The sequence below is a fragment of the Pogona vitticeps genome, chromosome 2 (assembly GCF_051106095.1).
Source record: "Pogona vitticeps strain Pit_001003342236 chromosome 2, PviZW2.1, whole genome shotgun sequence".
NCBI classification, from domain to species: domain Eukaryota; kingdom Metazoa; phylum Chordata; class Lepidosauria; order Squamata; family Agamidae; genus Pogona; species Pogona vitticeps.
The window spans coordinates 298983242-299008940 of NC_135784.1; the positions used below are offsets into that span (position 1 = coordinate 298983242).

At 41.1% G+C, this 25699-nt stretch overlaps 1 protein-coding gene across 10 annotated transcripts in view; it reads right to left on the reverse strand.

Annotated features, from left to right (window-relative positions):
• Nucleotides 1-2843: 2843 nt before the first annotated feature.
• The window catches only part of RAB27B (RAB27B, member RAS oncogene family), a 120948-nt gene continuing 98092 nt past the window's right edge, over nt 2844-25699 (reverse strand). For all 10 annotated transcript variants that reach the window (XM_078384126.1, XM_072992916.2, XM_020800293.3 and 7 more), the window contains 5 exons: nt 18961-19132; nt 14337-14422; nt 10876-10979; nt 8915-9038; nt 2844-7868 (listed from right to left, as the gene is read on the reverse strand). In XM_078384126.1, the coding sequence (XP_078240252.1) occupies nt 7679-7868; nt 8915-9038; nt 10876-10979; nt 14337-14422; nt 18961-19132 (676 nt within the window). In that variant the 3' untranslated portion in view covers nt 2844-7678. The remainder of the gene's footprint in view (nt 7869-8914; nt 9039-10875; nt 10980-14336; nt 14423-18960; nt 19133-25699) is intronic.

Here is a 25699-nt window from a genome sequence, read left to right on the forward strand (position 1 = left end):
CAGTGACTTTACAGTTGCCTACATTGACGACATAGGGATCTTCAGTAATACCTGGGAAGATCACCTAATACACCTGGAGTTAGTGCTGCAGAGGTTAAGTGCAGCAGGGCTAACAGTAAAGGCCAGCAAGTGTCAGCTGGGTAGCCCAGAAATAAAATACTTGGGTCACATGGTAGGGGGAGGAGTGATAAAACCCCTGGAGGCCAAAATAGAAGCTGTTCGTGATTGGCCTAGACCCAACACCAAGAAAAAAGTCAAATCATTTCTTGGGTTGGTGGGCTACTACAGAAAGTTCATCCCGAGGTTTAGCGAGATTGCGGCTCCGCTGACCGATCTGACGAGGAAGAAGGCTGATGACCGCATCCCGTGGACCAGCGACTGTGAGGCGGCGTTCCAGAGGTTGAAGGAGGCGTTAATCAACTATCCTGTCCTGCGTGCTCCAGACTTCGACCGGGAGTTCATCATCTACACCGATGCGTCTAACAGCGGGGTAGGAGCAGTTCTGTGCCAGGAGGATGAGAATGGTGACCAACATCCAGTGTCCTACCTGAGTAGGAAACTTCAAAAAGGTGAGAGACATTTGGCAACCGTGGAGAAGGAGTGTTTGGCCATAGTCTACGCGATCCAGAAGGCCAAGCCTTACATCTGGGGAAGACATTTTATTCTGTGTACTGACCATTCACCATTGCAATGGTTAAAGACAATGAAAAGCCACAATAGCAAACTTATGAGGTGGGCTTTAAACCTACAGGACTATGACTTTGAAGTGAAGGTGGTCAGAGGGTCAGTGAACTGTGTTGCTGACGCCTTATCAAGAAGACCTGAAGAATGAAGACGGCGAAAGAACATGGACTATGTGTATATAATGATGACAAAAGTTAAATGTACCTGGTTTTGAATTTGGTTTGTATGAATAAAGGTAAATTGATGTAATGTATATGGTAAATGTTAAATGCCTATTTGCTATGGTTTAACTTAGAATGTAAGTATAAGTAAGTATTATATGGTATGTATAACTGTTGTTGTGTATTTTATACAGGTTGTTTTTTGGTGAAAAGCACGTTAGCTTTCCCCCTACAAAACAACTTATAAAGAGGGGAGGTGTTACATACAGCACTGATGTTACCTGTCTGTCATGGGTTTGGAGGGAAAGTTCCATCCTATGGGGAGTGGAAGGCGGGACATCAGGAGGAGGGGCTGTACTGTATAAATATGTGATGCCTGGGTGGTGAGAGAACACACTGAGGAGATGCTGAGAGACACTGGGTTGTGACGAAGCAGCAGCTGGGAAGAAGAAGCTGTTGTGGGAGTCTGTGTGTCAGACAGGGTACTACTGTGTGTCAGAGTACCAACCTGATAGGTTCAGGTGTCTGTTGGTTAGCCAGAACTGATAGGTTCAGGGTCTGTGCTTTAAGTTAAAGGTTCTGGGTGAACCAAACTGTATGCTTGTATGAGTGAGAATAAGCCACGTTACTTTATTTTATTCACCTGATTGTTTTATTTACCCTGTGTGTATTTAAAATAAACCTTATTCTTTTATTGTTTAAAAATCCATCCCTGGTCTGTGTGACTTCTTAAAGGGAATGGTTGGTGGCAGCATTAGGCCCCTCAGCCGCTCATCCTGGCTAGAACGAGTGATTCAGGTAGATCTAAGTGGGAGAAGCCATTCTGCTAGATATTGAGGTCCTAAACCATTTAGGGCTTTATATGTCATCATTAATACTTTGAAATCAATGTGGAAATGAACGGGCAGCCAATGCAGGGCATCCAGAGTAGAGGAGATATGTTGATGTTTTCTCACCCCAATAAGAAGTCTGGCCGCCGCCTTCTGCACCATTTGAAGCTTCTGCATCAATCTCAAAGGTAGCCCCACATAGAGCGCATTACAGTAAACTAATCTCGAGACTACAAGCGCATGGACCAGAGTGGTGAGCACCCCAACATCAAGATAGGAATGAGGCTGGGCAATCTGCTGCGGATGGAAATAGGTGGTGCGGACCACTGATGCTACCTGGATTTCCATGGATCCAGATGGACTCCCAAGTTGTGAACCTCAGACTTCGTGGTGAGAGTCGCCCCCCCAAAGAGAGGGAGTTTCTCAAACCACCAGTGGTGGGGCCATCCACCCTCAGGACCTCCGTCTTATCTGGGTTCAGCTTCAGACCATTTACCCGCATCCTTTGCAATACGGCCTCCTCTGAAGGGACGAAACGGCATCCACTGTTGTTAGAGAAAAGGAGATGTAGAGCTGGGTGTCATCAGCATATTGGTAACACAAAGCCCCACACTCCCTGATGACACTCTCCCCAAGCTGTATTCTCTGTATTCTCCCCAAGAAGGATCGGAGCCAGGCAAGCACCAGACCACCGCTTCCCAACTCAGAGAGCCTCCCCAGGAGGATACCGTGGTCAATGGTATTGAAGGTGGCTGAGATATCGAGGAGGACGAACAGAGACGTTTTACCCTTGTCAGCCTCCCTGAACAGGTCATCAGAAAGGACGACCAGTGCCGTTTCTGTACTGTGGCGTGGCCTGAAGCCCGACTGGAATGGATCCAGGGCATTGGTTTCATACAAAAGGGCCTGGAGCTGGTCAGCCACCACCCTCTCTACCACTTTGCTAAGGAAAGAAACATTGGCAAAATGTACACCCCCTCACATTTATGAAATGTGAGGAGGTGTACTCACTTCTGTAATATACTATATATTGTCTTCTTAACTAGAAGCAATTCAGTGATGTGACTTCCTCTGGTATAGATAAATTATAGGATTTTGTGGATTTATACAGTGCCTCTCCCACACACACACTAATTTCTGCTCTCAAAAAACCAAAACACACTACTGATTAAAAAGGTATTCTTTTTTAATTTTTCAAAACAGTGCAGAAATGAAATCACAAGATTACATTTCTTAACCATATTATACAAACCCAGACACCAGTAAATTCGGACAGCATGTGTGCATGTATAGATAGGTATAATTTAAAGCCACAGGTACTTTGGTACAACAAAGTAATGACTGACGTTATTATGCTGGCATCACACGTCTATCAAGAGACATATAATAAAAACTTCCACATTCAAGAATGTAAATCTTTTGACATTTACAGACCTGCTGCAGAGACCAACAGAAAACATGCTTTCAGAGGAGTCTAAACAGAGGGAGAGTAGAGCACGAAAGGAAGCAAAGCACTCAATCAACTAGAAGATTCAAAGTGATAAATCAAAGACAAAGAATACAAAAACCTGAAAAGGATTCATTTCAATAAATATATCCAACCAAGATACATTAAGTACCTTGAATTATATAGATATGTACACTAACAGCCCTATTGTGCAGGGAAAATGGGCAATTATAGGGAAAAAAAGTGTTTCGTATTGAATTTGTTTGAATCATTGGTGTGAAATTAAGTAGAGAACATAGAGGCTGCTGCATGAACAAGATGAGAGAAGGTTGTTGTTTTTTTTAAGAGGAAGAATGTTATCTACTGCTTGATGCTACCTAATCCCCACATCCCAGCTTTCTCCTGTACACAGGAAGGCAGATCACAGTTATAGCACAGTCAAAATGAGAGTGTTCCTTAAGGAGAATCCACCTTATTTGCCCAAACATTTCTTGGTACACTATTAGCCACAGGTCCGCTTACCTCCTGATTGTAACATATAACTGTGACTTTTCTCACTTCACTTCTATAACAGCTGTACATAAAGTATGATACACAATGGCTGAAATCCTGTTGGTCAGTGTGAGAAAATTTGTAACTTTCAGTTTATGCTTAGCCAGCCAGTGAAGAATCCACATCGCAAATCTCAGGGAACATGCACGCTGGCTTGGCGCATGGGCGCATGCGGCTGAGCATCGTGGTGGGATGTTTTATTTGCTGGTTAAGAAAAGCGGAAAGTGAGGAATTTTCTTTTGCTAAGCAACTGTCTATCAGCCACTATGTTTATGTGTAGAAATTGTCCATTTAGAAATGCAGATAGGAAATAAAGGAAAATACCTGTGAGGTGATGGAGAAAGCATTGTGTAAGCCTCATGCCCCTGGGAGAAGCTTGAACAAGTCTCACATCTGGACCTCACGTGGAACTGCTTGATGTGCAGGAAAAGGTTTTCAGTGTTTTTCCAGTGTGCACTCAAAAGTCACTGGTGACTATCCCTGCCTTACGGAAAAGTGAGACTACAATTGGCAGGAACACTTCATGTAAGCTTGAACGCATTATAGGTCTGAAATAAAACCTCTACAAACTTTAAGTGTGTTTTCTTGACATTCACTTGAGACTGATCCACTATTATTTTTAGAAGCACTGTGTGTTTTCCTCACTCAGTAATGTGTAATCTGTTTACTTTGTCCAGAAAATACAGTGACACACAGTTTTAGTTCTCCATGGGGATTATCATTCACATGCAACCACAGTGGTGTACATCCACCCACCTAACCCTCACCCTTGCACACAACAAAGGGATGTTTTGTTGGAAAAATTCACCACGGCTACCAAGGGCAACTGCGGCAGCCATAACTTTAAACAGATTGTAAGGAAGCCAGCAATTACAGTAACACTTTTTGTATTCATACAGACCTTTCTGCTCTCCAACAGTTGTTGATCAACAAACTACAGCCAAATTCTACTCAAGAATTCGATTCTGTGTCCCTCTTCTATTAAGCAGCCTGTGTTAAAAATGTGAGAGCAAGGAAATTTTCCTACACTGAAATATTGGATGTCATTCATACATATCCGGCTCCCCTGCCTTTTCAGCTCTAATGAGACAGTGAAGAGGAGGTGGGATCACTGGGTATCACAAAGAATTAATTATGTGGCAAGAAAGGAATAAGAATAGGCATAATTAGAAACATTACATAGACTCTAGTATGGCAATCACTGCAGCCTTCGAGCAAATCCAGCAATCTGCAATGGATTACACAATTCAGTTTGTACTTGGTGGCCAAAATTGCAGTTGGATATGTATTATGCTAATTTCTAGGGGCTATGCAGGCAGGCATCATTCGGAAGCAAAGTCATATCTTTCTCAAACTTCTCAACTGAATGCAGGTGAAGCCTCAAATATGCATAAAGAAAACCAAAACACCACCAGCTGCCCCTTCTTGCTGATCGAGTAAGTGAATGTTTTGGATTCACGGGGAAATAAGCATGCACACGTAGAACATGCACTCCCAGTGATATTGTGCTGGCCTAGACAGACACACACACACTGAAGCAGAGGCACTAGCAGTTCGTTTTGGGGGCCATGTCAGGATAGGTAGCTATCAAAATATGCATAACAGACAAATCCACGTGCCTGCTGTTGAAATACCAGCGTATCTGTATCAAACTTAAAGAGTGCCAAAGGCCACCACATGGTCAACAGAGATGCTTGAAAACTTGCCCAGAATCAGTCCAGTGGAACCCTAAACAGTAAATAGTCTGAGCCTCCTCAGCTAAGATTGGCCATGCACCCCAGTTCTTCAGCAGGTGGTCTTTTGGGCTGAGAACAAGTTAGCAACGATGAGAAACAACTCGTCCAGAGCTGAGAATATTGAGGGTGCATGCCAAGTTTGAGGACAGGTTGTGTTATTTTCCTCTTATCCATAGGAAAGCCACAAGAAGATCGCATGGCATGTAATAACAACAGATTGGCAGAAAAAGAAGTCTTCATTTAATTTTTTTTTTACCATGCAGGGCAATACAAGAAGGCAACAATGCCTGTAATAAACCAAGAATACCCTGTTCTTTTAACATCAGCCAGAACGGTTCACACCCACTCAAGCTACCAATTTCTTGTGAGACATCTTGCGATCGACTCCTCCTTTCCTAGTGTAAATACTAGTTCTCTGTGATAATGTGCATCATTTCAACAGCACTGAAGATGGAAAATGATAACAACAAAGAGGCTTATTTTGCAGGAATTGCACCATGAAACTTATAAAAGATTATTATTTCTAAAGCGATGTATCCAAGACTTAGACAATTAGCAGACATTTTACTTTATACTGTTCTGAACGTGGCACAGGAATTAAACTGAAGAGTAGCTGTACAAGAGTACGCAACCCCTCATTTCTCTTTCTGATAAATGCTTTCACATCTTGCGTAAGAAACACAGCGCATGTAGGGTTTAAAGAACTGAAGATGGCAATAGGTATTAATTGGTAACGAATATAATAAATAGTACTTTTGCTTTGAATTGATCCGTGAAGAACATTCTGTCCTGGTAAGATGAACTTTTCAAAGTGACAGGCTGTATAGTTTTCAATGGCAATATTTTAAAAGAGGACCTGCCTGGGTCAGACTTGTCAAGATGATGAAAAAGCAAAGAGCAGCATCGTGCTGAAGGCTTTTCAATCTAGCTTTCTCTAAACTCGTTGGGATGTTTATGGTCTTGAGGACCCACTTTATTTGAGCACAATGACACCAAGCCACGTTGCTCACTCTATGACGTCACCAACTGATCCTTTACTCCACAGTGGCATCATGTAGGAATGGTGTACAGTTGATGGGAAATTGCTGGATTTTATTTCAGCGGAAACATGGCTGTCCTGTGACACTTGGCTTTAAATGATCCCATACCCTTTACAATTGCTACAGTAAGAGACTACTGTCCCTCCTTCCCCCCCCCTCCTGTTTAGAAGCTTTTCCAAGTTTTGATGCCATCCATCCATTATTTATTTAATCAAGGTTTTGCTTTTGGTTTGGCTTTGCCAACACCCTGCGGTTCCACATCTATGATGTGACCCACTTGTAAAATAAATATGGAAATAAAATCATGACTGTGGGGAAAAAACACTAATTAGAAAAGTTAACATATTCACATGGAATGGTATTTCTGTTAGCTCGTTTTCTCCGGTACAGAAAGGGGGCTACAATTAAACATCACAAGGTTAAAGTCACAGAGCAAAACATGTATGGATCCCTTGACACATATTGTTGGGAAGCCTATGAGCTGGACCTGGGTGTTCAAAGGGCGGGCAGGGCTTTTTCATTTCTTTCTAAACTTTAGAGTGAAACCTTCATTACAGTGGGCGCTGGTTCCTTTCCAACATTGTATCACAATTTTTGGACCTCTCTCTCCCCTAGCCCACATCCCTCTACTCCCCTCAGTGACTGAGCTGTGTTGCTTTGCAGGTCCTTGACGATTCTAAAACAGAATGCTACTGCCTGAGTTCATCAGGAGCTCAGGCAGCTGAACGTCACTACATTGGTACTACTCAGTATTAAAAAAAAACATGAAGACACAGATGAAAAGCCACAATACATACCCTTCTAATTTCTCTCAATTGTTTTTAGCAGATGGATAAAGCACACTGTAAGTGAAGGCAACAAGAGTAGGGACGATGGTGCAGGTGTATAAGGGTGACCCCCCTCTCCTTTCAGGTCACAAATCTATCTCCTGTCATTTTCGACAATCCACTCCTGCAAACAATTATTTCCTCAATTTACTAGACTAACTGTATCGAGAAGATGGGGTCCTTTGGGTTCTCTCTGAAGATGGCACTGTAAAAGGAGCACCTGTTCAAACACAGAAGCATGACTTCCTCAGCATTGAAACAAATCAGGCTTGCTTAAGAAAAACAACAGCTCTCCACGTGGCCCAAGGGAGGTTCCAGAGTTGGATTTAAGTGTTGTGTCGGTCTGCTATTTTTTGATTTGACAATTTCTTGTTTGTTCTCCTCAGTTCAAGGGTAGCAAGTCAACATGCACACTTCTTCTCCTCTGATTTTTCTGATGCCAGTTTTCCTGAATTTCCTCCATTCATCGTATCAGAGACTTGAGTCTTCTCAACGCACTGCTCCATACGCTTCATTATCAAGTCCAACAGCATCTCCACCGCCTGGTCCACATTCTGACCAGTAGCTGCACTTGTTTCAAAGTATGGGATGCTAACACAGAAAAACACAGTCAGATGGGGAAGCATTTTGAAAGGGTCACATTTATGACACATACACCTGGCTCTTTTCAAAGAAGAGCTTACTCCCATATCTTAAATTGCCTTCCATCAAAGGAGAATGACTTTGCTTTGGCAAAGATTGGTAACTTTGGAATTCAGATCACGGTGTGGGGCATTCCCAAACAAGCCTACTTCAACCCTCCTAACCAACTTCAAACTCAGGAGGCAAGACCTAGGGGGCAAGAAGGTGGAGCTGCAGTGAATTATCGTGGTTTTATCACCTTCATCAGCAGCTGCATCCTGCAGTGTGCTGGATTCAAGTTTGTGGATCTAAAGGTGGGTACCCAAGACAGAATAGGGATTCTGTTGATGTAGTGCCTATCCTGCTACATAATGGTTTCACTGCCTGAGGCAACCAAAGTGGTTTTTTGGTTGGCACTGGAATCTCCTTGGCCTGTTGTGCTGGAAGACTTCAATGGCCATATTGAGTTAGCCTTGTCAGGAGTGGCTCAGGCCTTCCATGGGTATGCCCCAGGTGGCATCCAGTCCCACTCATGTTGCAGGCAACACACTGGACCTGTTTGTTTTTTGTTTTATTGTTGTTGCTTTTCTAGGAAGGATGTTGGTGATCTGGATGTGAAAGAACTCTTTGCAGTTCCATTGTCATGGAGAGGTCATTGCCTGGTGGAGTTTAGACTCACTGGAACTCAAAGCACCTGCAAGATGGACTATCTCAGAAGGTTGATGGACCTGAATGGTTTCATGATGGTTCCTGGGGGAATTTGTGGGGATTTGGTGAGTCATCTCCTCTGTAAGTCCCACTGATTCAATGGGCCTACTCTAATTGTGATTTGCTGCTAGATTTCAACTAATACTATTAAATATCTTTAATAATGTGGTTTACATATCTGTTAACTATTTTAATATTAATATTTTAAATCATTTGTAAGAATCCCTCTACAGAGAGAAAGGTGGGAGAGAAAACAAAGTAAGAAACAGACATTTCTGCTGACTTTAACTGAAAGAACCCAGGCTTACCCATATTTGTCTGCAAGATCTTTTGCTTGTCTGTCATTGACCTCTCTCTGATCTGATAGGTCAGCTTTGTTTCCAATTAATACTATATCTGGGTTCTCACAATAAGCATTTGCTTGTAGTTGACCTAATGAAAATAAAGAATGCTGATAAGGAATATTGAAATGCCACATAGAAAAGGATCCATAGAAAATAATTGTCCACCTAATACAGACTATTTCATGACTTATTTTTAGATGAGTGAACATTAAGTGCAACAGCCATGTTATCTTCAAATAGATCAACAAATAATAACCTAGGGAACATCAATTTAAACAATAACATCAAACATTTTCTCCACAAAGGCCAAGTTATGTGAATGTTGTTCCTTCCTTTATACAAAAATGACATACCAGTTTTGGTATTGAGTACATTTTAAGTTCTTGTAACACTTCGTATTGTCTCGGTAAATCTTAAAATAGGCTTATTATTATTGCCATTTTGCATATCCAGAAATGATTGTGACCAAGACTTAGAAAAAAAGCTCAGAAGAGCAACCCACTCCATCAGACCAAAGATTCTTAGTAGAGATGGGGACGACTCACCATTTTGGCAAGTTGTCCTGCTTTGTGAGTCGTCAAAAGTTGACAACTCATGAAGCACAAAGTTTCCCTGAACTGGCAAATAACAAATTTATTCGTCAATTCTTGGGGCTACTGGAAAAAACAAAAAACAAAAAAACACCGCCCCCTGCTGCCAACCCCCCCACCCTTCCATCTTTGCAAAGGGCAGCCAGTTTTCCTTTCTACAGGCCATGGCTGAAGAGGCCTGATGGAGACCTCAGCAGCAGCGGTGACGATTACGGTAAGGGGGTGTCGGGGCGGGGGGGGCTAAGGTAGGGGGATGGGGGGTAGACTGTGGGGATGGGTGGCTGTGGGGGTGGGTGGCTGCCTATCAGCCTGCCAATCAGCTGATCGGCAGTCAGGTAGGCAGAATGGAAAAGCCATAGGATGGCTTCCCCCCCTTCATATGGAGACAAATAAAAATGGGAAAATATTCATCCCTTTGTATTCGTGGGGGTCTCTGGAACCCACAAATATGAATGGACAAATATTTAATGAATCAGCAATTTTAGACAAATATCACGATCCATTTTTGTATTCATTTCCATGTCTAATTCTTAGCAATGTGTTTCCCATAATGGCCAGCCAGATAACTATGAAAACCTAGGACTTGGACATGGAGGGTGTCTTGTGGCAAAAATAAGTTTGAACCAAGCCCTGGTTTAGACTTCCTAGTGCACAGATTCCATGGAGACCCCCGTTGATTCCTAGTTGTGTTCAATGTGTCAGTTTATGTTAACATGGTTAAGCAGCTTGCTTAGAGTATCTAAGGATAACAAGTGTGTGAGAGGAGGGGGTGAGTGTGAAGTATGGAATGAGAATGGTTTGGATTGCCTGGGTAGGAAGGGAGGGGGAGAGGGGGAGAGAGAGGGAAGTGGGTGGGGTCCGAGAGGATTGAATTGGAAAGAGTGGGGAGATGGATAAGAACTAGAAGTGACTCAATTTAGTTCAAGCCAAGTGGCATACCTTGTTGATTACCTGAAGGTTGGTAATGCTTGCGTAAGAGTGGCAATAATTGATACATGAGAGCAAGTAAGAGTTAGTGGTAGCAACAGGTAAAAAATTGGAAAGAAACGAATGTCAACATGCATAATTAATCCCGTGCCTTGTGGACAAATCCAGGTCTAATAGTTTAAGTGGCAAGTTAAAGAGAAAGGTGGGACATATGGTAAATTTAGGGTGTGACACCCACCAGTTCTTTTGAGGTATCCATGTGGATGGTGCATGGTGTTTTATTTTGTTTGATGTATTATTTTAAGGCCAAACAGAGATTCTCTCATATAGGCACTACCACTGAATGAAGGATGACGGATGATGGATGCAATACAGATTAATCTAAAAGCACTCAAGGCTAACACTTACTCATCCAGTTTCTGACATTTAGGAAACTCTGTTGACTGGTGAGATCAAACATTAACAGGAAACCCATGGCATCTCTGAAGAAAGCTGTTGTTAGACTTCTGAATCTACCAAGAGAGAGAAAAAAAGAGATAAACATACCAAGTGAGCCTAAAAAAAACTAATAGACAAACATTTCTCTTCCATATTTTTTTTAAAAATTTTGAAATCAAAAGACGAAGAAAAGTTTTTTTTCTTGTCATTAAAATGTTGCTGTAAAAACAGAGGAATCAACAAGATTTCAAATGATCTGACTACACAACAGGAAAAACAAATGGATCTGCTGTGAAATTGCATTTGGAAAGTTGTTTTTTCCCCATGTTAATTTGCTTTAGCCAAACAAACAAGAGTTACCAGAGAAAGAGAAGGAAATCAGCATTGTTTGCAGCTTGTTAATCATTTGAATCCCTTAATCCCCACACCTGTTGCCTGGGCCTGTTTTCCTTTTCCCTTCCCTTCCATTCCCTCCCCACTCCCTCCATTTAAAAGTTTGCTGTCCCAGATCTAGGGTAGTTGGCTGACCAAAGGAGGAAAAAAGAGCAAGGGATTCAAAAGGGAGGAAGAAATTTTATGGTAGCTTGGCTGTCCATATTTGCATGCTTAGAGCACAGCTGCCTTGAAATGTTCTCCTCTCTCTTTGCCCACTCCTCACTGTTTTGGGGGAGACGTTGGCCAGCTGCCTTAGCACTAGGAGAGCAAGCCTTTAAAAATGAAAGAAAGAAACAGAAGGAGAAGAGAAGATGGAAGAAGACCCAGACAACAGGTGTGGGGAGGAAAGGGTTCAAGTGAGAGCCATTTTCCCCAATGCCCTGCCTCTATCACAGCTTCAGTAGCTTGCTAGAGTAGTTTTAAATACAATGGTTGCAAAGCCCTCCATATCAGCCTAAAGGATCACACTGTCTTAACTGATTCAAATGATTTCAATTCCAAAAAAGTATAACCCCCAGTGGCTGAGGAAAAAGGTATAGATTTAAATGGTGAAAGTGATTCATATTTTATTTTATGTCATGTAGCCAATGAGAATTAATGTGAACCAGACTGTATACCACAGCATTTCCCACATGGTTTGTCATTGTAATCTCACCCTACGTAGATCATAATGCATTCCCGGAAGTGCTGACATGTAGCTGTTTGTTAATTAAAAAAATGAGGGGGGAATTAAAATTCTGCACGTTGAGTCAAGGTTAAGAATTTTCCTGCACATTTGTCTGTCTAACTGATTCCAGTATCACTCAGATGTGAAAAGTTATGTATAAAAAGTAATTAGTTTTAACTCAAAGGCCCTCCACCAGTTATTTATCACTATGGTCATGATTTTAAAAATTCATTACTTTCCTCATTTCTCAAAAGTAATTAGAAAAGCTATGTTTCATTCCTTTCTGAAAAAAAAGAAGTCTTGAATGCTACAGCTCACAATGGTGCAAGGCAGACTCTCCTTCTGTTCACCTCATTGTCATCTAAACATCCAGGCATAACATCACAACAAGTGCCAGAGGACACACCAGCATTTGGGCCATGTAATGTTTCCCCCTTCGTTAGCAAAGTCACACTTCTGCAATAGAAGAGTGACTTCAAAAGCAGTCACACCACTAAAGGAGTGAAGTTATCACTCACTGGGCTGAGAATCACAATGGCTCAAATCCTGTTGCAAACACATAATGGCTACAGAGATTTCTTAACCTGTGGCAATTTGCCTCCAAAAAATTATGCCTTTTGTGTAGTGGCACAACAAGATTTCAGGGAATGTAAGTTGATTATGCCTTAGTTACTGTAAAATAAAACTAATTATAAGCAAGTAATGATTTATGATTAACTGTTCTCAACTAATTATAAATAACTAGTTAATAAATAACTGGTTCTGGCATCAAAGGGACGTTCAAGGAACAACAACAAGGTGCTAAACTCAAGATCTTATGCAAATAAAATGTTCTGTCCTCTGACTGTGTTTAGCACTATTGCAGCAAACACAATCCTGTGTGCAACAACTAAAAAAGTGAGGTTTTTTTAATTTAAATGAAAGGTGAGAATTATATCACACACTGCACTTCCACCGAACTGCCACAAAGAGACAGGTGGCAGTTTCCATTTGCTTCTTTTCATCATTACTTGAGTGATAATCTAATTAAATAAACCTTATCTTACTTGGATTAAAAGATGTATACAGATACTGTAAATTCACAGTTCTGAAGAGAAAAGATGTTATTCTGCTGTTGTTAAGATTATGTGGTTTCACATTACAACTGAAGCCTTTCTGCCTCTGTGAAAAAGTGGGAATGACTCTCAGACACCATCAGCCATCCAAGGGTTTTGGAAAGATGAAAACATTTTTTAAAAAACCAAACAAATACATTGCTTTATTAATTGGATGTACTGCTTAGAAATAAAACCCACCACCTGAATTTATATTACAGTACATCAATGTAAGCTAAATAACTGTTTCATTTCTCTCTTTCTTCTCTCACCCTTCGTGCATCTTAGCCACTTGAGAGCAGGGACTGTTTGTTCATGTCACTCTGTAGAAGATTATATACAATGCCATTGTATACAATCCTGTACAAAGGATAGTCCTGCGTAATTCACCAACTGGAAATCATAAGCTCCATTAGACACCATGGACACAACTAACAGCTGGATGAGAGAAGGCATGGCAGTAGCACATTATCTCACAAAGCATTTCATAGATGACAGAATAGACATTTTCTCTTCCACAAAGAGAAATAAACATGCTTTTTAAACGTGGCACACCATGTGCCCTAGAAACAACAACAACACAATTTCCAGGTTTGCTGGAAAAGCAGATCACGAAACACCTGCTGTTGGCCAAACACTTGCTAGATCCAGATATGTTAGGTCCTTATTCCTAGCTGCACGGGGATGGCACAACTCCCACTGGAATCAGCAGTGTTACTTGTCTAGCAGAGGAAAACAGCTAAGCTGAATGGTAAAAGCCAACCATTGACTGATGATCCCATGGTAGAACAGCTCTATCAATCTCTATTTATTGTTACATAGATTTATATGGCATAAAGGGGCAGAATAGGGACCAGAAGGCAATAGTTTGCTTCACGATGTCATCATGATGGGAAAGACATGGGGAAGCTTCTAGGGGCATGCCAATCTTTTTGAGAAAAATAAGGTATACAACAGTTCCTTTGAAGGAACAGAGCATACAAATTGGTTCCCCCCCCCCAGTCCTCCTAAATACAGTTCAAATCTCTTGTCCAAACTAAGCGATCCAAATTAGTAACTGGGGTACATTTGTTCCAACTAATTTAACAAGAAAGCCTCAAAAGCACGGAAAAAAAACCTCTGTCTTCTCAATTTGCCTAACTTTAAATGTCTTAAAAGCAACTGATGGAATTCCCCCCCCCCCTGTGCTCTTCCACCTGTATTTGTTAAACAGAGCTTAAGGTCTTGTGCATTACCTTTCCTGCCCAGCTGTGTCCCACAGCTGCAGATGAACCTTGAAGGCTTTCCCAGGAGATCCATTTGACCCCCGGCTGTTGTATACCTAGAACATGCCAAAGAGAACTTAAGATGTTGATTTGAACATAGGTCACTATTTGGTTATTGAGATGATAAAACTTACTTAAGACTCCAACGCACAACTGACTAGTATAACTGAGAATACAACAGGTTCTGCAGTGGTCATATGGCTGCTTTATTACCCATAACATCATGGACATTTGTCAACAGATGCCTGGACCTTTACAATGAAAGAGACAGAGGAAGGGAGGGAGGAAGAGAGCTAGTGTTCTTTTTGTGGGTATGGTATTATGGCCAGGGGCGCCTTCCTCCAGCTGCGGAAACTATACCAGCTACGGCCCTACCTGGACGAGCGGAGTCTCATGACAGTTACACATGCACTGGTAACATCCCGTATAGATTACTGCAATGCACTTTACGTGGGGCTGCCTTTGAAGACGGTCTGGTGACTGCAACTGGTCCAGAATCGAGCGGTGTGGCTGGTGAGTGGTTTGGCCGCCAGGGAACATATCAAGCTGATTCTGTATAAGTTACATTGGCTACCAGTTGCTGCCCGGGCCCAATTCAAAGTGCTTGTTTTGACATATAAAGCCCTAAATGGCTTGGGCCCTGGATACCTGAAGGACCGCCTCCTTCCATATGAGCCTACCCGGCAGTTAAGATCTAGCCAGGGGGCCCTTTTGAAAGAGCCGTCCCTCAAGGAGGTAAGAGGGACGGCTTGTAGACAAAGGGCCTTTTCGGCAGCTGCCCCCAGACTATGGAATGCCCTCCCGACTGAAATTCGTCTGGCGCCGACACTGATGACATTTCGGCACCAGGTCAAAACCTTCCTGTTCCAGAAGGCTTTTAACTGAAATAATATTAGCTGTGGGTCTGATGGCAAATTTATATATATTTTAATTGTATTTTAATTGTTACATATCTTTATTGTATTTTAAATGCTGTAAGCCGCCCAGAGATCTTTGGGTAGTGTGGGCGGCATATAAATTAAATAAATAAATAAATTAGAGTTGGATAGACCTCACCAGGTCACGGAACTGACTGGGTGACCCTATTCTAGTTACTCTCTCAGGAACACTGTGATAACAGCATAAGGAAATCCCATGTAGCTTGGAAGAAAAGTGGAATAAGGCAGATGTTTTCCAACATCTGCAAGGTTACATTTTATCAGGTAATGGTCTGACCAATAAATAAATAAATAAATAAATAAACATGCTAAAATCATGACCTAACAAGAAAGGTCACATTGGAACTGAAGACATGAACACATGCACCCTCATTAACAATAGCTGCTTAAAGGTCTGCAAAAAAGTTATCAATGCTTTGTAGCCAAAGATGCAAAATGTGGGAGGCATCATACATAGTCTTATGACTGTTAGGTTTGCTGTTTAACAGGAAGATAACAAATAACATCCCTATGAATCATACAGTGTGTATTTGCTATCTTTATGGAGTGGAGTGTAAACTATTCTAAAGGAGTCATTCACGGTGGCTTTACTGCCCTGGGCATCTCTAAAGGAGTTTTAGCATGGCATTCTGCTATGGAAAATATTCTGAATTTCTGGGGTGATCGAGACACCTTGTAGGACACAGGAGGGAGGAGACACACATTCAACAAAGAGGAAAAAAAGTTGTATCCGATTTCACTTGTGGGGAGACCTTGGAGCTTGAAGACTGGGATAGAGGGTGGAGAGAAATGATCACAAGGACGAGTAGCATGTGGATGAGAGCAACTGAGTTGCTCAGCAGCCAAAAAAAAAAGGGAGGGGGTGGGGGAGGTTGTCTTCAGGCAGAAGATACATTACAGCATCACTTCCCTTCTCTGCCCCCTTTACTTCTAAACAAATGCAAAGAAGTTAAAAATGTGGAACAGAAAATAACATCCAAAGCACAATCTCTCTCTGGATGATTAACTAGAGAAACTCCTTCTATTCTTCAGCCTTTGATGATCTGGGAATTTATGATTCATACTAACCTAAGAAAAGGTTCCCATATCCACGTAAGCATGAATGGACTGTTCAGGGTTTGGCTGATGCTAAATTGGAAACAGTGAGTGTTTTAATCATAGCACACTGTATTGGGTGCATTATTAATTACTGTACTCTTTCCACTCCATTTGACTTCAGCTACGATCTGGGCACCTACATACCAAACTCAGGCCTCTTGGACAAGACATGAAACAAGAAAGTCATGTCTCCCATCACTCAGCCAAGATCCAAACAGTTGTTGTCCTGAGGCTCAAATGTGTAAATGGCACCAGAGATCTTTTGAAATTACCGTAATCAAACATACATGAAATAATAGAGTGATGAAATAATGGGCAGAGCACAGCAGAGAAGATCAAAGTATATGCTGAATGGCTGCTTGGATCCCAGCAAATAAGCAAGTTATGTTTCGGGGGGAAAAAGCAGCACTATGTCCGCCAATAACCAGAAAATATGCACATGTAGGTTTCTCTTAAAAGTCATGGGAAATATGAGAAAAAGGTGTGATGCACTGTGAGACTGTAATGTATTGCTTTGACTAAAGTCATTTTCTACCAGCAGTATTTGACACTGAGAGATTATGCACAATAGCATATGCAACATCATTTAAAACACACATTAGATACACACACACAAAGAAGTCTGTTTATGTATGGGCAGCAATGTGCATTTCTCAGCATGCGAGACTGCCAGAGGAACAAAGGATGCGATTTCCCATGCCATTCTGTTTGAAAGCCATTTTGCTCGTTGACTATTTAGACTGCAGTTCTATAATCATACATCTGGGAGTGAACCCTATTTAACCCCAATAGGAGTTACTTTAGAGAAAACATGCATTTGATTGCACTATTTTTTTTGTTTTGTTTTTTTGCACGGGGGGGGGAAGCTCAATGTGAATGGGGCTTTAGTAGTAAGACAGAAGACTCAGAACAGTGGCAAGCATGTGGATGCTTCCTAGAATAGCAATTTATCCTGTGTGTTTGTACTTTGAAATAACAAAACCCCACACAGTCACAAACAAGAATTATTATTGGAATGACAAACCATATGGCTCTGACATCAGGACTAGATTGCTAACACAACTAATCACAGAGCTCTGTAAAAGGATGTGAATGCTTCTGAAAAAAAGCACACCACACAACATTGGCCACTATATTGAGTTTGGATTCCCCCATGGAAATATCCATTTTGCACCTCCCAAGATGGCAATGGGATGGAGCACCTCTTACAATGTGCGCAGAGTCATGTAGACGTTTGAAAACTGTACATTTGCCTAAAAGAAAAGCATGTACAAATATACACTTATTAGTCAATGCTCATGAAAATCTGTTTAAAGTTGCTTAAGAAATATGCAACCCTTACAAGCTACATAGTATAGCCCAGGGGTGGAGAAATCCTTAGGAAAGCTCTGTGCTTTGCAAAATTTAAGTTTAGAAAGGAGTTTGTTTCCCTGTGAGAAGGATCTGGAGCCCTAGAACCTTCATTTAGGTAACACATTGTCAATACACATGTAAAGGAGGGGCCGGGGAAGAGTAAATTCCTTGTAATGACATGTTGTATTTGTCTCTGTCTTCATATTTTATCTTCAGGCTTTTAAAGGTTTTAGCTTTGGAGTTATTTCTCTTCATGCCTTGGATTATCGTAAAAAAGAAGATTCTAAGACATGGGGATGGCGATCTACAGTATTTCCCGATTTTCTGCATTAAAATGACTTGGCAAAGCTTTATCCTGCAAGCAGGTCCTCCTTGTTGATGCACAAAATTCGTAATAATAATTATGTTCCATCAAGTCAATTCTGACTTACCACAGCTCTTCTCAGAGTTTTCCAGGAATAATATACTCAGAAGAGGTTTAGCATCCCTTTCTTCTTCAGATACAAAACTGGGTGAAATAAAAATTCTGGTGGGGGTCTAAAAACCGCAGTGGGATCAAACCTGTCAGATGTATATACTTCCGCGGTAAGCATTTAGACAATAATTTCCCAAAGTTATCTTATAGCAATATAGCATTCTCAGAAATATAACAACTCTGATCTCTTGCAAAACTGCCTTTGACAACTAAATTAGGCCCCTGTGAGGTAAAAGGTTTTTTGGGTTTTTTTAAAGTTAGGTAGGGTTTCCCTATGACAACCACAGCTTCTCTATCTTTAAAAGCCCCATTGAAGCTCAGATTTCCCCTCAAGAGCATTTCCAAGTCAGTATTAATAATTTAAATATGCTTGAGTTTCAGAAAATAGGCTAGAATATCTGGGTTGCCTGTAAAGATATGTGGTTCCCTCCAAAATCACAACCCTGGTAGAAGTGGAGATAAAGAGATATGAAAGACATATCAGACTGAAAGAACATATGGACACGGGGTTTGACAGGAGGAAGGAGAAGCTGCAGAAACTTCAGACGACAGCTACAAGCAGTGCCTGAAGGAAAATCCTGTGATGAAATGGACGTTGTAACATTCAGGATGACTGGTTGTTTTCAAATATTTGGAATTATTTTGTTATTTGAATGGAATGCTGGAAAGAATTTTTCTTTTTTTAAAAAAGCCAACAACCACATATATACAGAGAGAGAGAAAACCTCACCACACGTTTTTCCCGGAAGTCAATTCCTACTGTTGTGATGAACTTTGGGTTGAATTTGTTATCCGTGTATCGGTACAAGAATGTTGTTTTCCCCACCCCAGAATCTCCGAGGGCCAGGAGTTTGATCAGATAGTCGTAGTCCCCATCAGTCATAGTGGTGACCTTGATGAACCTGCAGAGCAAGAAGAGAAAAAGATGGGTATGAGAACACCATGAAAACCCAGAGACACAAAGTCTATTGTAAACCATCTTGGGGGGGGGGGCAGTGCTCCATGTAATCCACATTGTGTCATACCATGGTTAACTGATCAACGATCAGCTCCTTTCCCCACACTGTCCCTCCCTTTTTGGAGTGAAATTTCCATCTTAAACCATGGCTAAGGTAAGGGATAAATGGACTGTAAACAGGTTATTAGGATTATCCATTCCTTGCAAGTCCTGCAAGCATTTTCTTAACTAGCTCCCCTAGATTATGGGATTTATTGAATATTTTTACTGTGCTGTTTAATCCTGCTGTGGATTTCTTGCTGCTTTTATGACTACATGTACTTTGCTTCGCTTTTTGTTATTTGTTCTTCTGTATATCATCTTGAGTATGTCTTTGGCACACAAAAGCTAGCTATATATGTTGCTGTCGTGTGCTATTTATTGGTCTCCAAACTAGGGTGATCCTAGTAGGATTTCCCAAGAATATGAGATAGTCACCTGTGGTGACTTCCCACAGGTGAGCAGGGATTCAAACTCAGATTTTCTGAGCCCCAGTCAGACATTCTATCCACTACACCACACTGTCTCTCACCACGACAAATATGAAAATACTTAAAAGTCATGGCCAATATTAATCACAAGGATTAAACAGAAACCCACATTAATCTTGAAACAGAGCCATAACATTTGATCCGATGTATTCTTTAAAGTGGTTAAAGGGAAGAGAATTACTTTTCAACAGAGGTAGTACAGTCATGTTGTATCCCCTAACAAGGTCCATTGCCATGTACTGCTTCCCGCAGCTTATTTCACCACAAATGTGTTTGAACCAGAACACGTGATTTTGGGGACCGTTTGAGACCTTTTGCCAGATTTCTATCCCACTGCTATTTCCATCCCGTCTCTGCTCTCCATTCTCCACAACTCATTATTTGGGGTGGGGGTAGGGGAATTATAAGGGACATCAATTATATATATCGAATGTGCCCCCCAATACAGCTGTGGATTTGCAGAAGGCCCTATCTGTCATTTCATGGAGTGAGCTGCCCTTTGGAAAAGGTCTGCATTTTAAAAAAAGAAAAGAATTGACTTTCTAGATCAGAATCCCACCCCCCTTCCTCCTCTTACACTAAGATGGCCACCCAAGTTGGCTCACAGATCAGAAATTACATCTGGGTCAAATTTCCTTTCTCATTTCCTATTTCAGCATTTGTCCTCCAAGATGCTTTTATCTGCACACATGCTCTTGTGTAGATAACAGAGCAACTCATCATTATCAGGAAACCTAGCCACTTTCAAGAAAAAAAGCAGCACATGGCCTCGTCTTTGTTGATCAAAAGGGAAGATTTGCCAAGAAATTACCCTTTCGAGATTAATACTCCCTTGCTCGGTCCAAAGCAAGAGGGTAGAAACCCTCTGGCATCTCCTTCAACAAGAATCAAGTTTTTACACTGCCCATTTTATGAAGAAATCAGGAAGAGCAGGAGGAAGAGGAGTAGGAGGAAGAGGAAGAAAAATTCCAGATTTCTTTAATGCTGTATTTATACCATTCTATCCCTTCTCCTGTGTAATGAATTAAAGAAGACTCCAGAAAGAATACATTTTTTCATGCCAACCTAGAGTTTACTGACCAGGAGGAGGAAAACCTTCATTGCTTCATGTATGGAATTCACTGCCATCAAAATACGACAACAGCAACTAGCTCAGATGACTTTTGAGAATGATTAGAGAGTCATAGAAGAAAAGATAATCATGCTGGAGAGACCTGGAATTGGGTTACTCTGTTTTTAGTGCTGGAAAAAAGCATGAGGAGATCTACCTAACCTCACTCATTCCCTTGGAAGGAGAATAATTATTAATCTGGATGCTTCTTGGTTAAAGGAAACAAGCAATTAAAAAAACCATTTTTATCTACAGTTATTTATTTACATTTCATGGTCTTTGAGAGAGGAAGAGAAGAGCTACACCCTCTATATGTCTATTTTGAGGAGTAGAAAATAGAGGAAAGGCAACTAGCAAAGAACACATACACGTTCCGTCCCTATCCCATGGACACGCAGCATTCTGTAGCCGTTGATCATGCTCAGTCTTACTGGGCTATTGGGGTCAGGGAGAAAGACGGTTCGTTCCTGTTCTTCTCTCCTCCTGAATATGCTGATTTCCACCTCTTGCTTCCCAGTAGACCTGTTACGGCTCAAAAGTTACCCTAACTCAGTGCCCAGTAGCGTTGACAAAAATCAGACTTCCAATATTCTGAGGCTCCAATGTGTCTTATTGATAATGTGCTCTGTAAATTGCATCTATCTCCCTTAGATGTCATCATCTGGTTCTCTTATTTTTTTTCTCTCTCTGTTCCTGCAGCTGGAGTGTAGTAGGACTTCCCAACAGAACGTACATGACCAAAAGAAAGTTAGTGTCAGTTTGCAGAGATAGCAGGGCTTCTGAAATCAAGTATCTGGTTTTTTAAAATCATTTTTTAATAACTAGGAAGAGAGATACTTTCTCCCTTCACCAAGCAATTGTATGCAGCGATTGCATTTGAGAAACCTTTGATCTAGACTCCCTCTTAAGCATGCAAATAAACAAACACTGCCTGTTGAAAGATACAAGTTTATCCCCAGGTTAAACCTAATGTTAGAATAACTCTGAAGAAAGAATATTTCTAAATTTATCTTGTACTTCAAAAGAAGACGTTGCTTTATATTGTACAAAAGTACCCTCAGCCAGTAATTTACAACTACGTCATTTGACTTTTCGTACCAGTTGGTTTTAATCAACCAACTTCCTCTACCCATGTCCAAAACTAATTACAAAGTTTGTAAGGCCACAGTGAAATCTCTCCAGGATTACTGGTCCATTTGCCAATTTAGAATCTATGTTTCTTTTGGAATTACAAGCCAATTTGTGGCACATTGTGAACAATTTTATTACTGCTGTACTTGACAGCTCATTTATCTTGCTGTCCCAAATGCTTAACAAAAAAATGCAGATTGAATTTCACACATAGATTTATATAACAGTCCTAATTAGAGATGGGGACTCACCATTTTGGCGAGTCGTCCCCGCTTCATGAGTCATCAACATTTGACGACTCCTGAAGCATGAAGTTGCCCCCCATGAACTGACGAATAACAAAGCTATTCATCAATTTGTGGGGGGTTATTTTAAAAAACCATCCACGCCCCCCCACTACCACCCCACCACCACCGCACCATGGCACACTAAGGGAATCCAGGCTGCCCTTTGCAAAGATGGGAGCTGCAGCTTCCCTACCCTAAATGAAGCCGCAGGCGCCATCTTTGCAAAGGGCAGCAAGTTTCCTTGTTTACATGCCGTGACTGTGGAGGCCTGATGGAGACCTCGGCAGTGGCGGTGACGATTACAGTAAGTGGGTGTCAGTGGGGTGGGCGGGCTAAGATATGGAGAGGAAGGGGTGGGGTGAGTGGCTGCCTATTAGCCCGCCGATCAGGTGATTGGTGGCCGGTAGGCAAATGGTTTTTTTTTTTTAAATTACAAAGGACAAATAAAATGGGGAAATATTCATCAAGCTGTATTCATCAGGACTTAAAATTTGATGAATACTGGTCAATGAATATTTAACAAACCAGCTATTTTCGTCAAAAAAACATACCTCAATCCATTTTTATATTCATCCCCACCTCTAGTCCTAATGTATGGCATGTGAGGGAGAGGAATATTCTTCCAGACATGCTCCATATAACCAGATTGAGGTAAGGAAGTTGTAATGGGGCAGGGGGAGAAAGCTACAAAAAGCAATTTTCTCATGGCATAATTTTTCTCTCTGTCTTTCTCCCTCCCTCCCTGTCTCTTTCATGGGGGAAGTCAGAATTGCCCCACAGCGTTTTGTTATACAATTATCGGGAGAACTGCAAGCTTCTGACAGTGAAAGGATATTAGGCCTTCATCTACAAAATCAAGAATCTGAAGAGAGATAATTTAATGTACCTTAAATTCAAAACAGCTAAGATTGAGGCTTCTCGCATTTTTCTTCTCTTCTAGAAGTGCAATTTCCCACAACACAACTGTGCCTTCTGCTATGCATGCCCATGGCGTTCAACACATGCTATGCTACAGAGCTATAATCTGAGAGAAAGAGTAAATTATGTGCAGTGCCCTATGTGATCTATTGGACTGGCTAGGGGATGATCCGTTTGCAACCTTCTGCAGATTTTAATTCTTCAGTGGATTTTGAAAGAACAGGAACACATTAGAAACATGCTCAAGACAGAAGTGCTTTTTACATATTGGTGGGTATCCTCTTTGGTCCCCTGAACATACAATGACCTGTTGCACATGCAGCAGTATTTTTTCTGCCAAATGTGCAAGAAAAAAATCACTGTGTTTTTTTTTCCACAGAGGAAAAAAAAACACAGTGTTTGTTGGGGCAAACATAGGGAGCGCTACCCGCTGAGTCCTTACGCTTTGCATTTACTAGTAAGATTCTAGCAACTTGTTAAAAATTAATTTAAAACAACAATACCACATCACTTTCCTGCATTCAACGCAAAACAGAACTCAGGGCAGAGCATGTATAAATTTGAGATCTTTCAGGCAGTTAAAAACATTTAAAAAAATTTAAAAAACAATAATATAATTAAGAGGAATAACTTTTCCATCCCCTCAGCACTCACTAATTAAAAAGAACTGGGAAAATGGAAAGGGCTTCACTTTTACATAAAGAAATAATGTCCAGGCGATCTACCACCTTTGGAAATTATTTCAGATTCTGGGTCACACCATAGAGAGCAAACAAGCTGTCAATGAAATATTTTTCCATTCGGATAAGCTAAGCGGAACTCCAGCAGCCATATGTTATATGGGGGGGCAGTATAGCTAAGGTGACATTGGTCATAGGATTAAAAAAAGAAGTGAAACACACACACAGAGAGAGAGAGAGAGAGAGAGAGAGAAATAGTGTGTGCAATAGTTTCCCAAGGTAGCAGTTGTTGTTCAGGGTTCTGATGCAGTCTGGCTACAACAGCTCTGCAGAATTTCCAGCTTGTGGAAGGGAAATTCTCTGTGTGGGAATTCCTGGAACACAACCTTTCCTGGACCTGAGGAACTACCACAAGAGCTGCTGTTGAGGCATTTTGGTGCCTATAGAAGATCTGAGGGAGGAACAAATCTGGGACCACAGAGTCAAGGCGGGAAAAGAAGGTCCTGAAAGGGTCGTTGTTGGAAAGAATGAAAGCTGTATCTTGCATTGCAAACAATTGAAGGGGCCGCTTTCAATAAATTCTTGCTTCTTATTGAGCAAGGGGTTGGCCTTAATGGCCTCATAGGCTCCTTTTTACTACATTATTCTATAATAATCAGAACCGCAGAGCTGTTAATAGAGTCCAACCCGTATCAAGGAGGCACAGCGGGGAACTGAACTTCCAACCTCTGGCTGTGCAACTAGAAATCACTGGTTCTTAACCTTGGGTTCCTCAGGAGTTTTGGACTGTAACTCCCAGAAGCCTTCACCACCAGCTGTGCTGACTGGGGTTTCTGGGAGTTGCAGTTCAAAAGCATCTGAGTAACAAAGGTTAAGAACCACTGAACTAGATACTTAAACAACGGCGCTATCCGCCAGTTTGATACTATTCTATGCCTGATTATGAAACACATCTATGAAACTCACATCGAAACAAATTTGTTTAGGCTTAAAAATGCCCCAATAATTTTGCTTTTTGTTTTTGTTTCTGTTTTAAGGAAGGTACATTTGCATAAGCATATGAACAAGAGTGTGCAGTGTAGCAATGACTTACTTTATGCATTTTCTTTCTTTTTGTTGAACAGTAAATGTGTTTCGTCTTAATAATAAGCATGAATGATCTGAATAGAAGCAATTATGTTCAAACAAGCTATTTTCAGTCCTTAGCAGATGAACCCCAATTAATATAAATTAGAAACACACACCAATACATATTTAAAATCATATATCTCTGAGTAGGCTGTGTTATCAGAGTCTCAACATCTTGAGCTACCCATTTTCAACTGAAGCACTTACAACCTTTCCACCTTAAAAGGCAGTCAATGAGTTTCAAGGGTACCACTAATTAAAAGCTCAATCTTATATTTGTATTTCAATTTGCAAACATTTAAATGCCTTGAGAAAACAAGTCACACAGATATCACGTCCTGTTCATTTTCCTTGTCAGCTGCAGAGAGACAGATTTCCCATATCAGGCAAAGAACGGGAATTAGATTCTCCACTCAGAAGCTAACAATATAATAATAAATATTCTTTTACAGATGGGTGGATTGCAAGAGAATACTCTGGGGAGAATACAGAAGTGGAAAACTGTACTGTCATCCAGTCCCTAAAGTACGTTTTTAAGGACTGTATTAACAGAAACCTTTTATTTATTTATTTATTTGGATTGATTGGTTGACCTACTGATTTATATACACCCCAATAGTGCAACCATTAAACAGCCAGAACCCAAAACATTTGTATTCTTAAAACCAACTAACAAAAAATCCCTCCTCGTTTAGTTATTACATTTAAACCCTATCTTTCTATTAA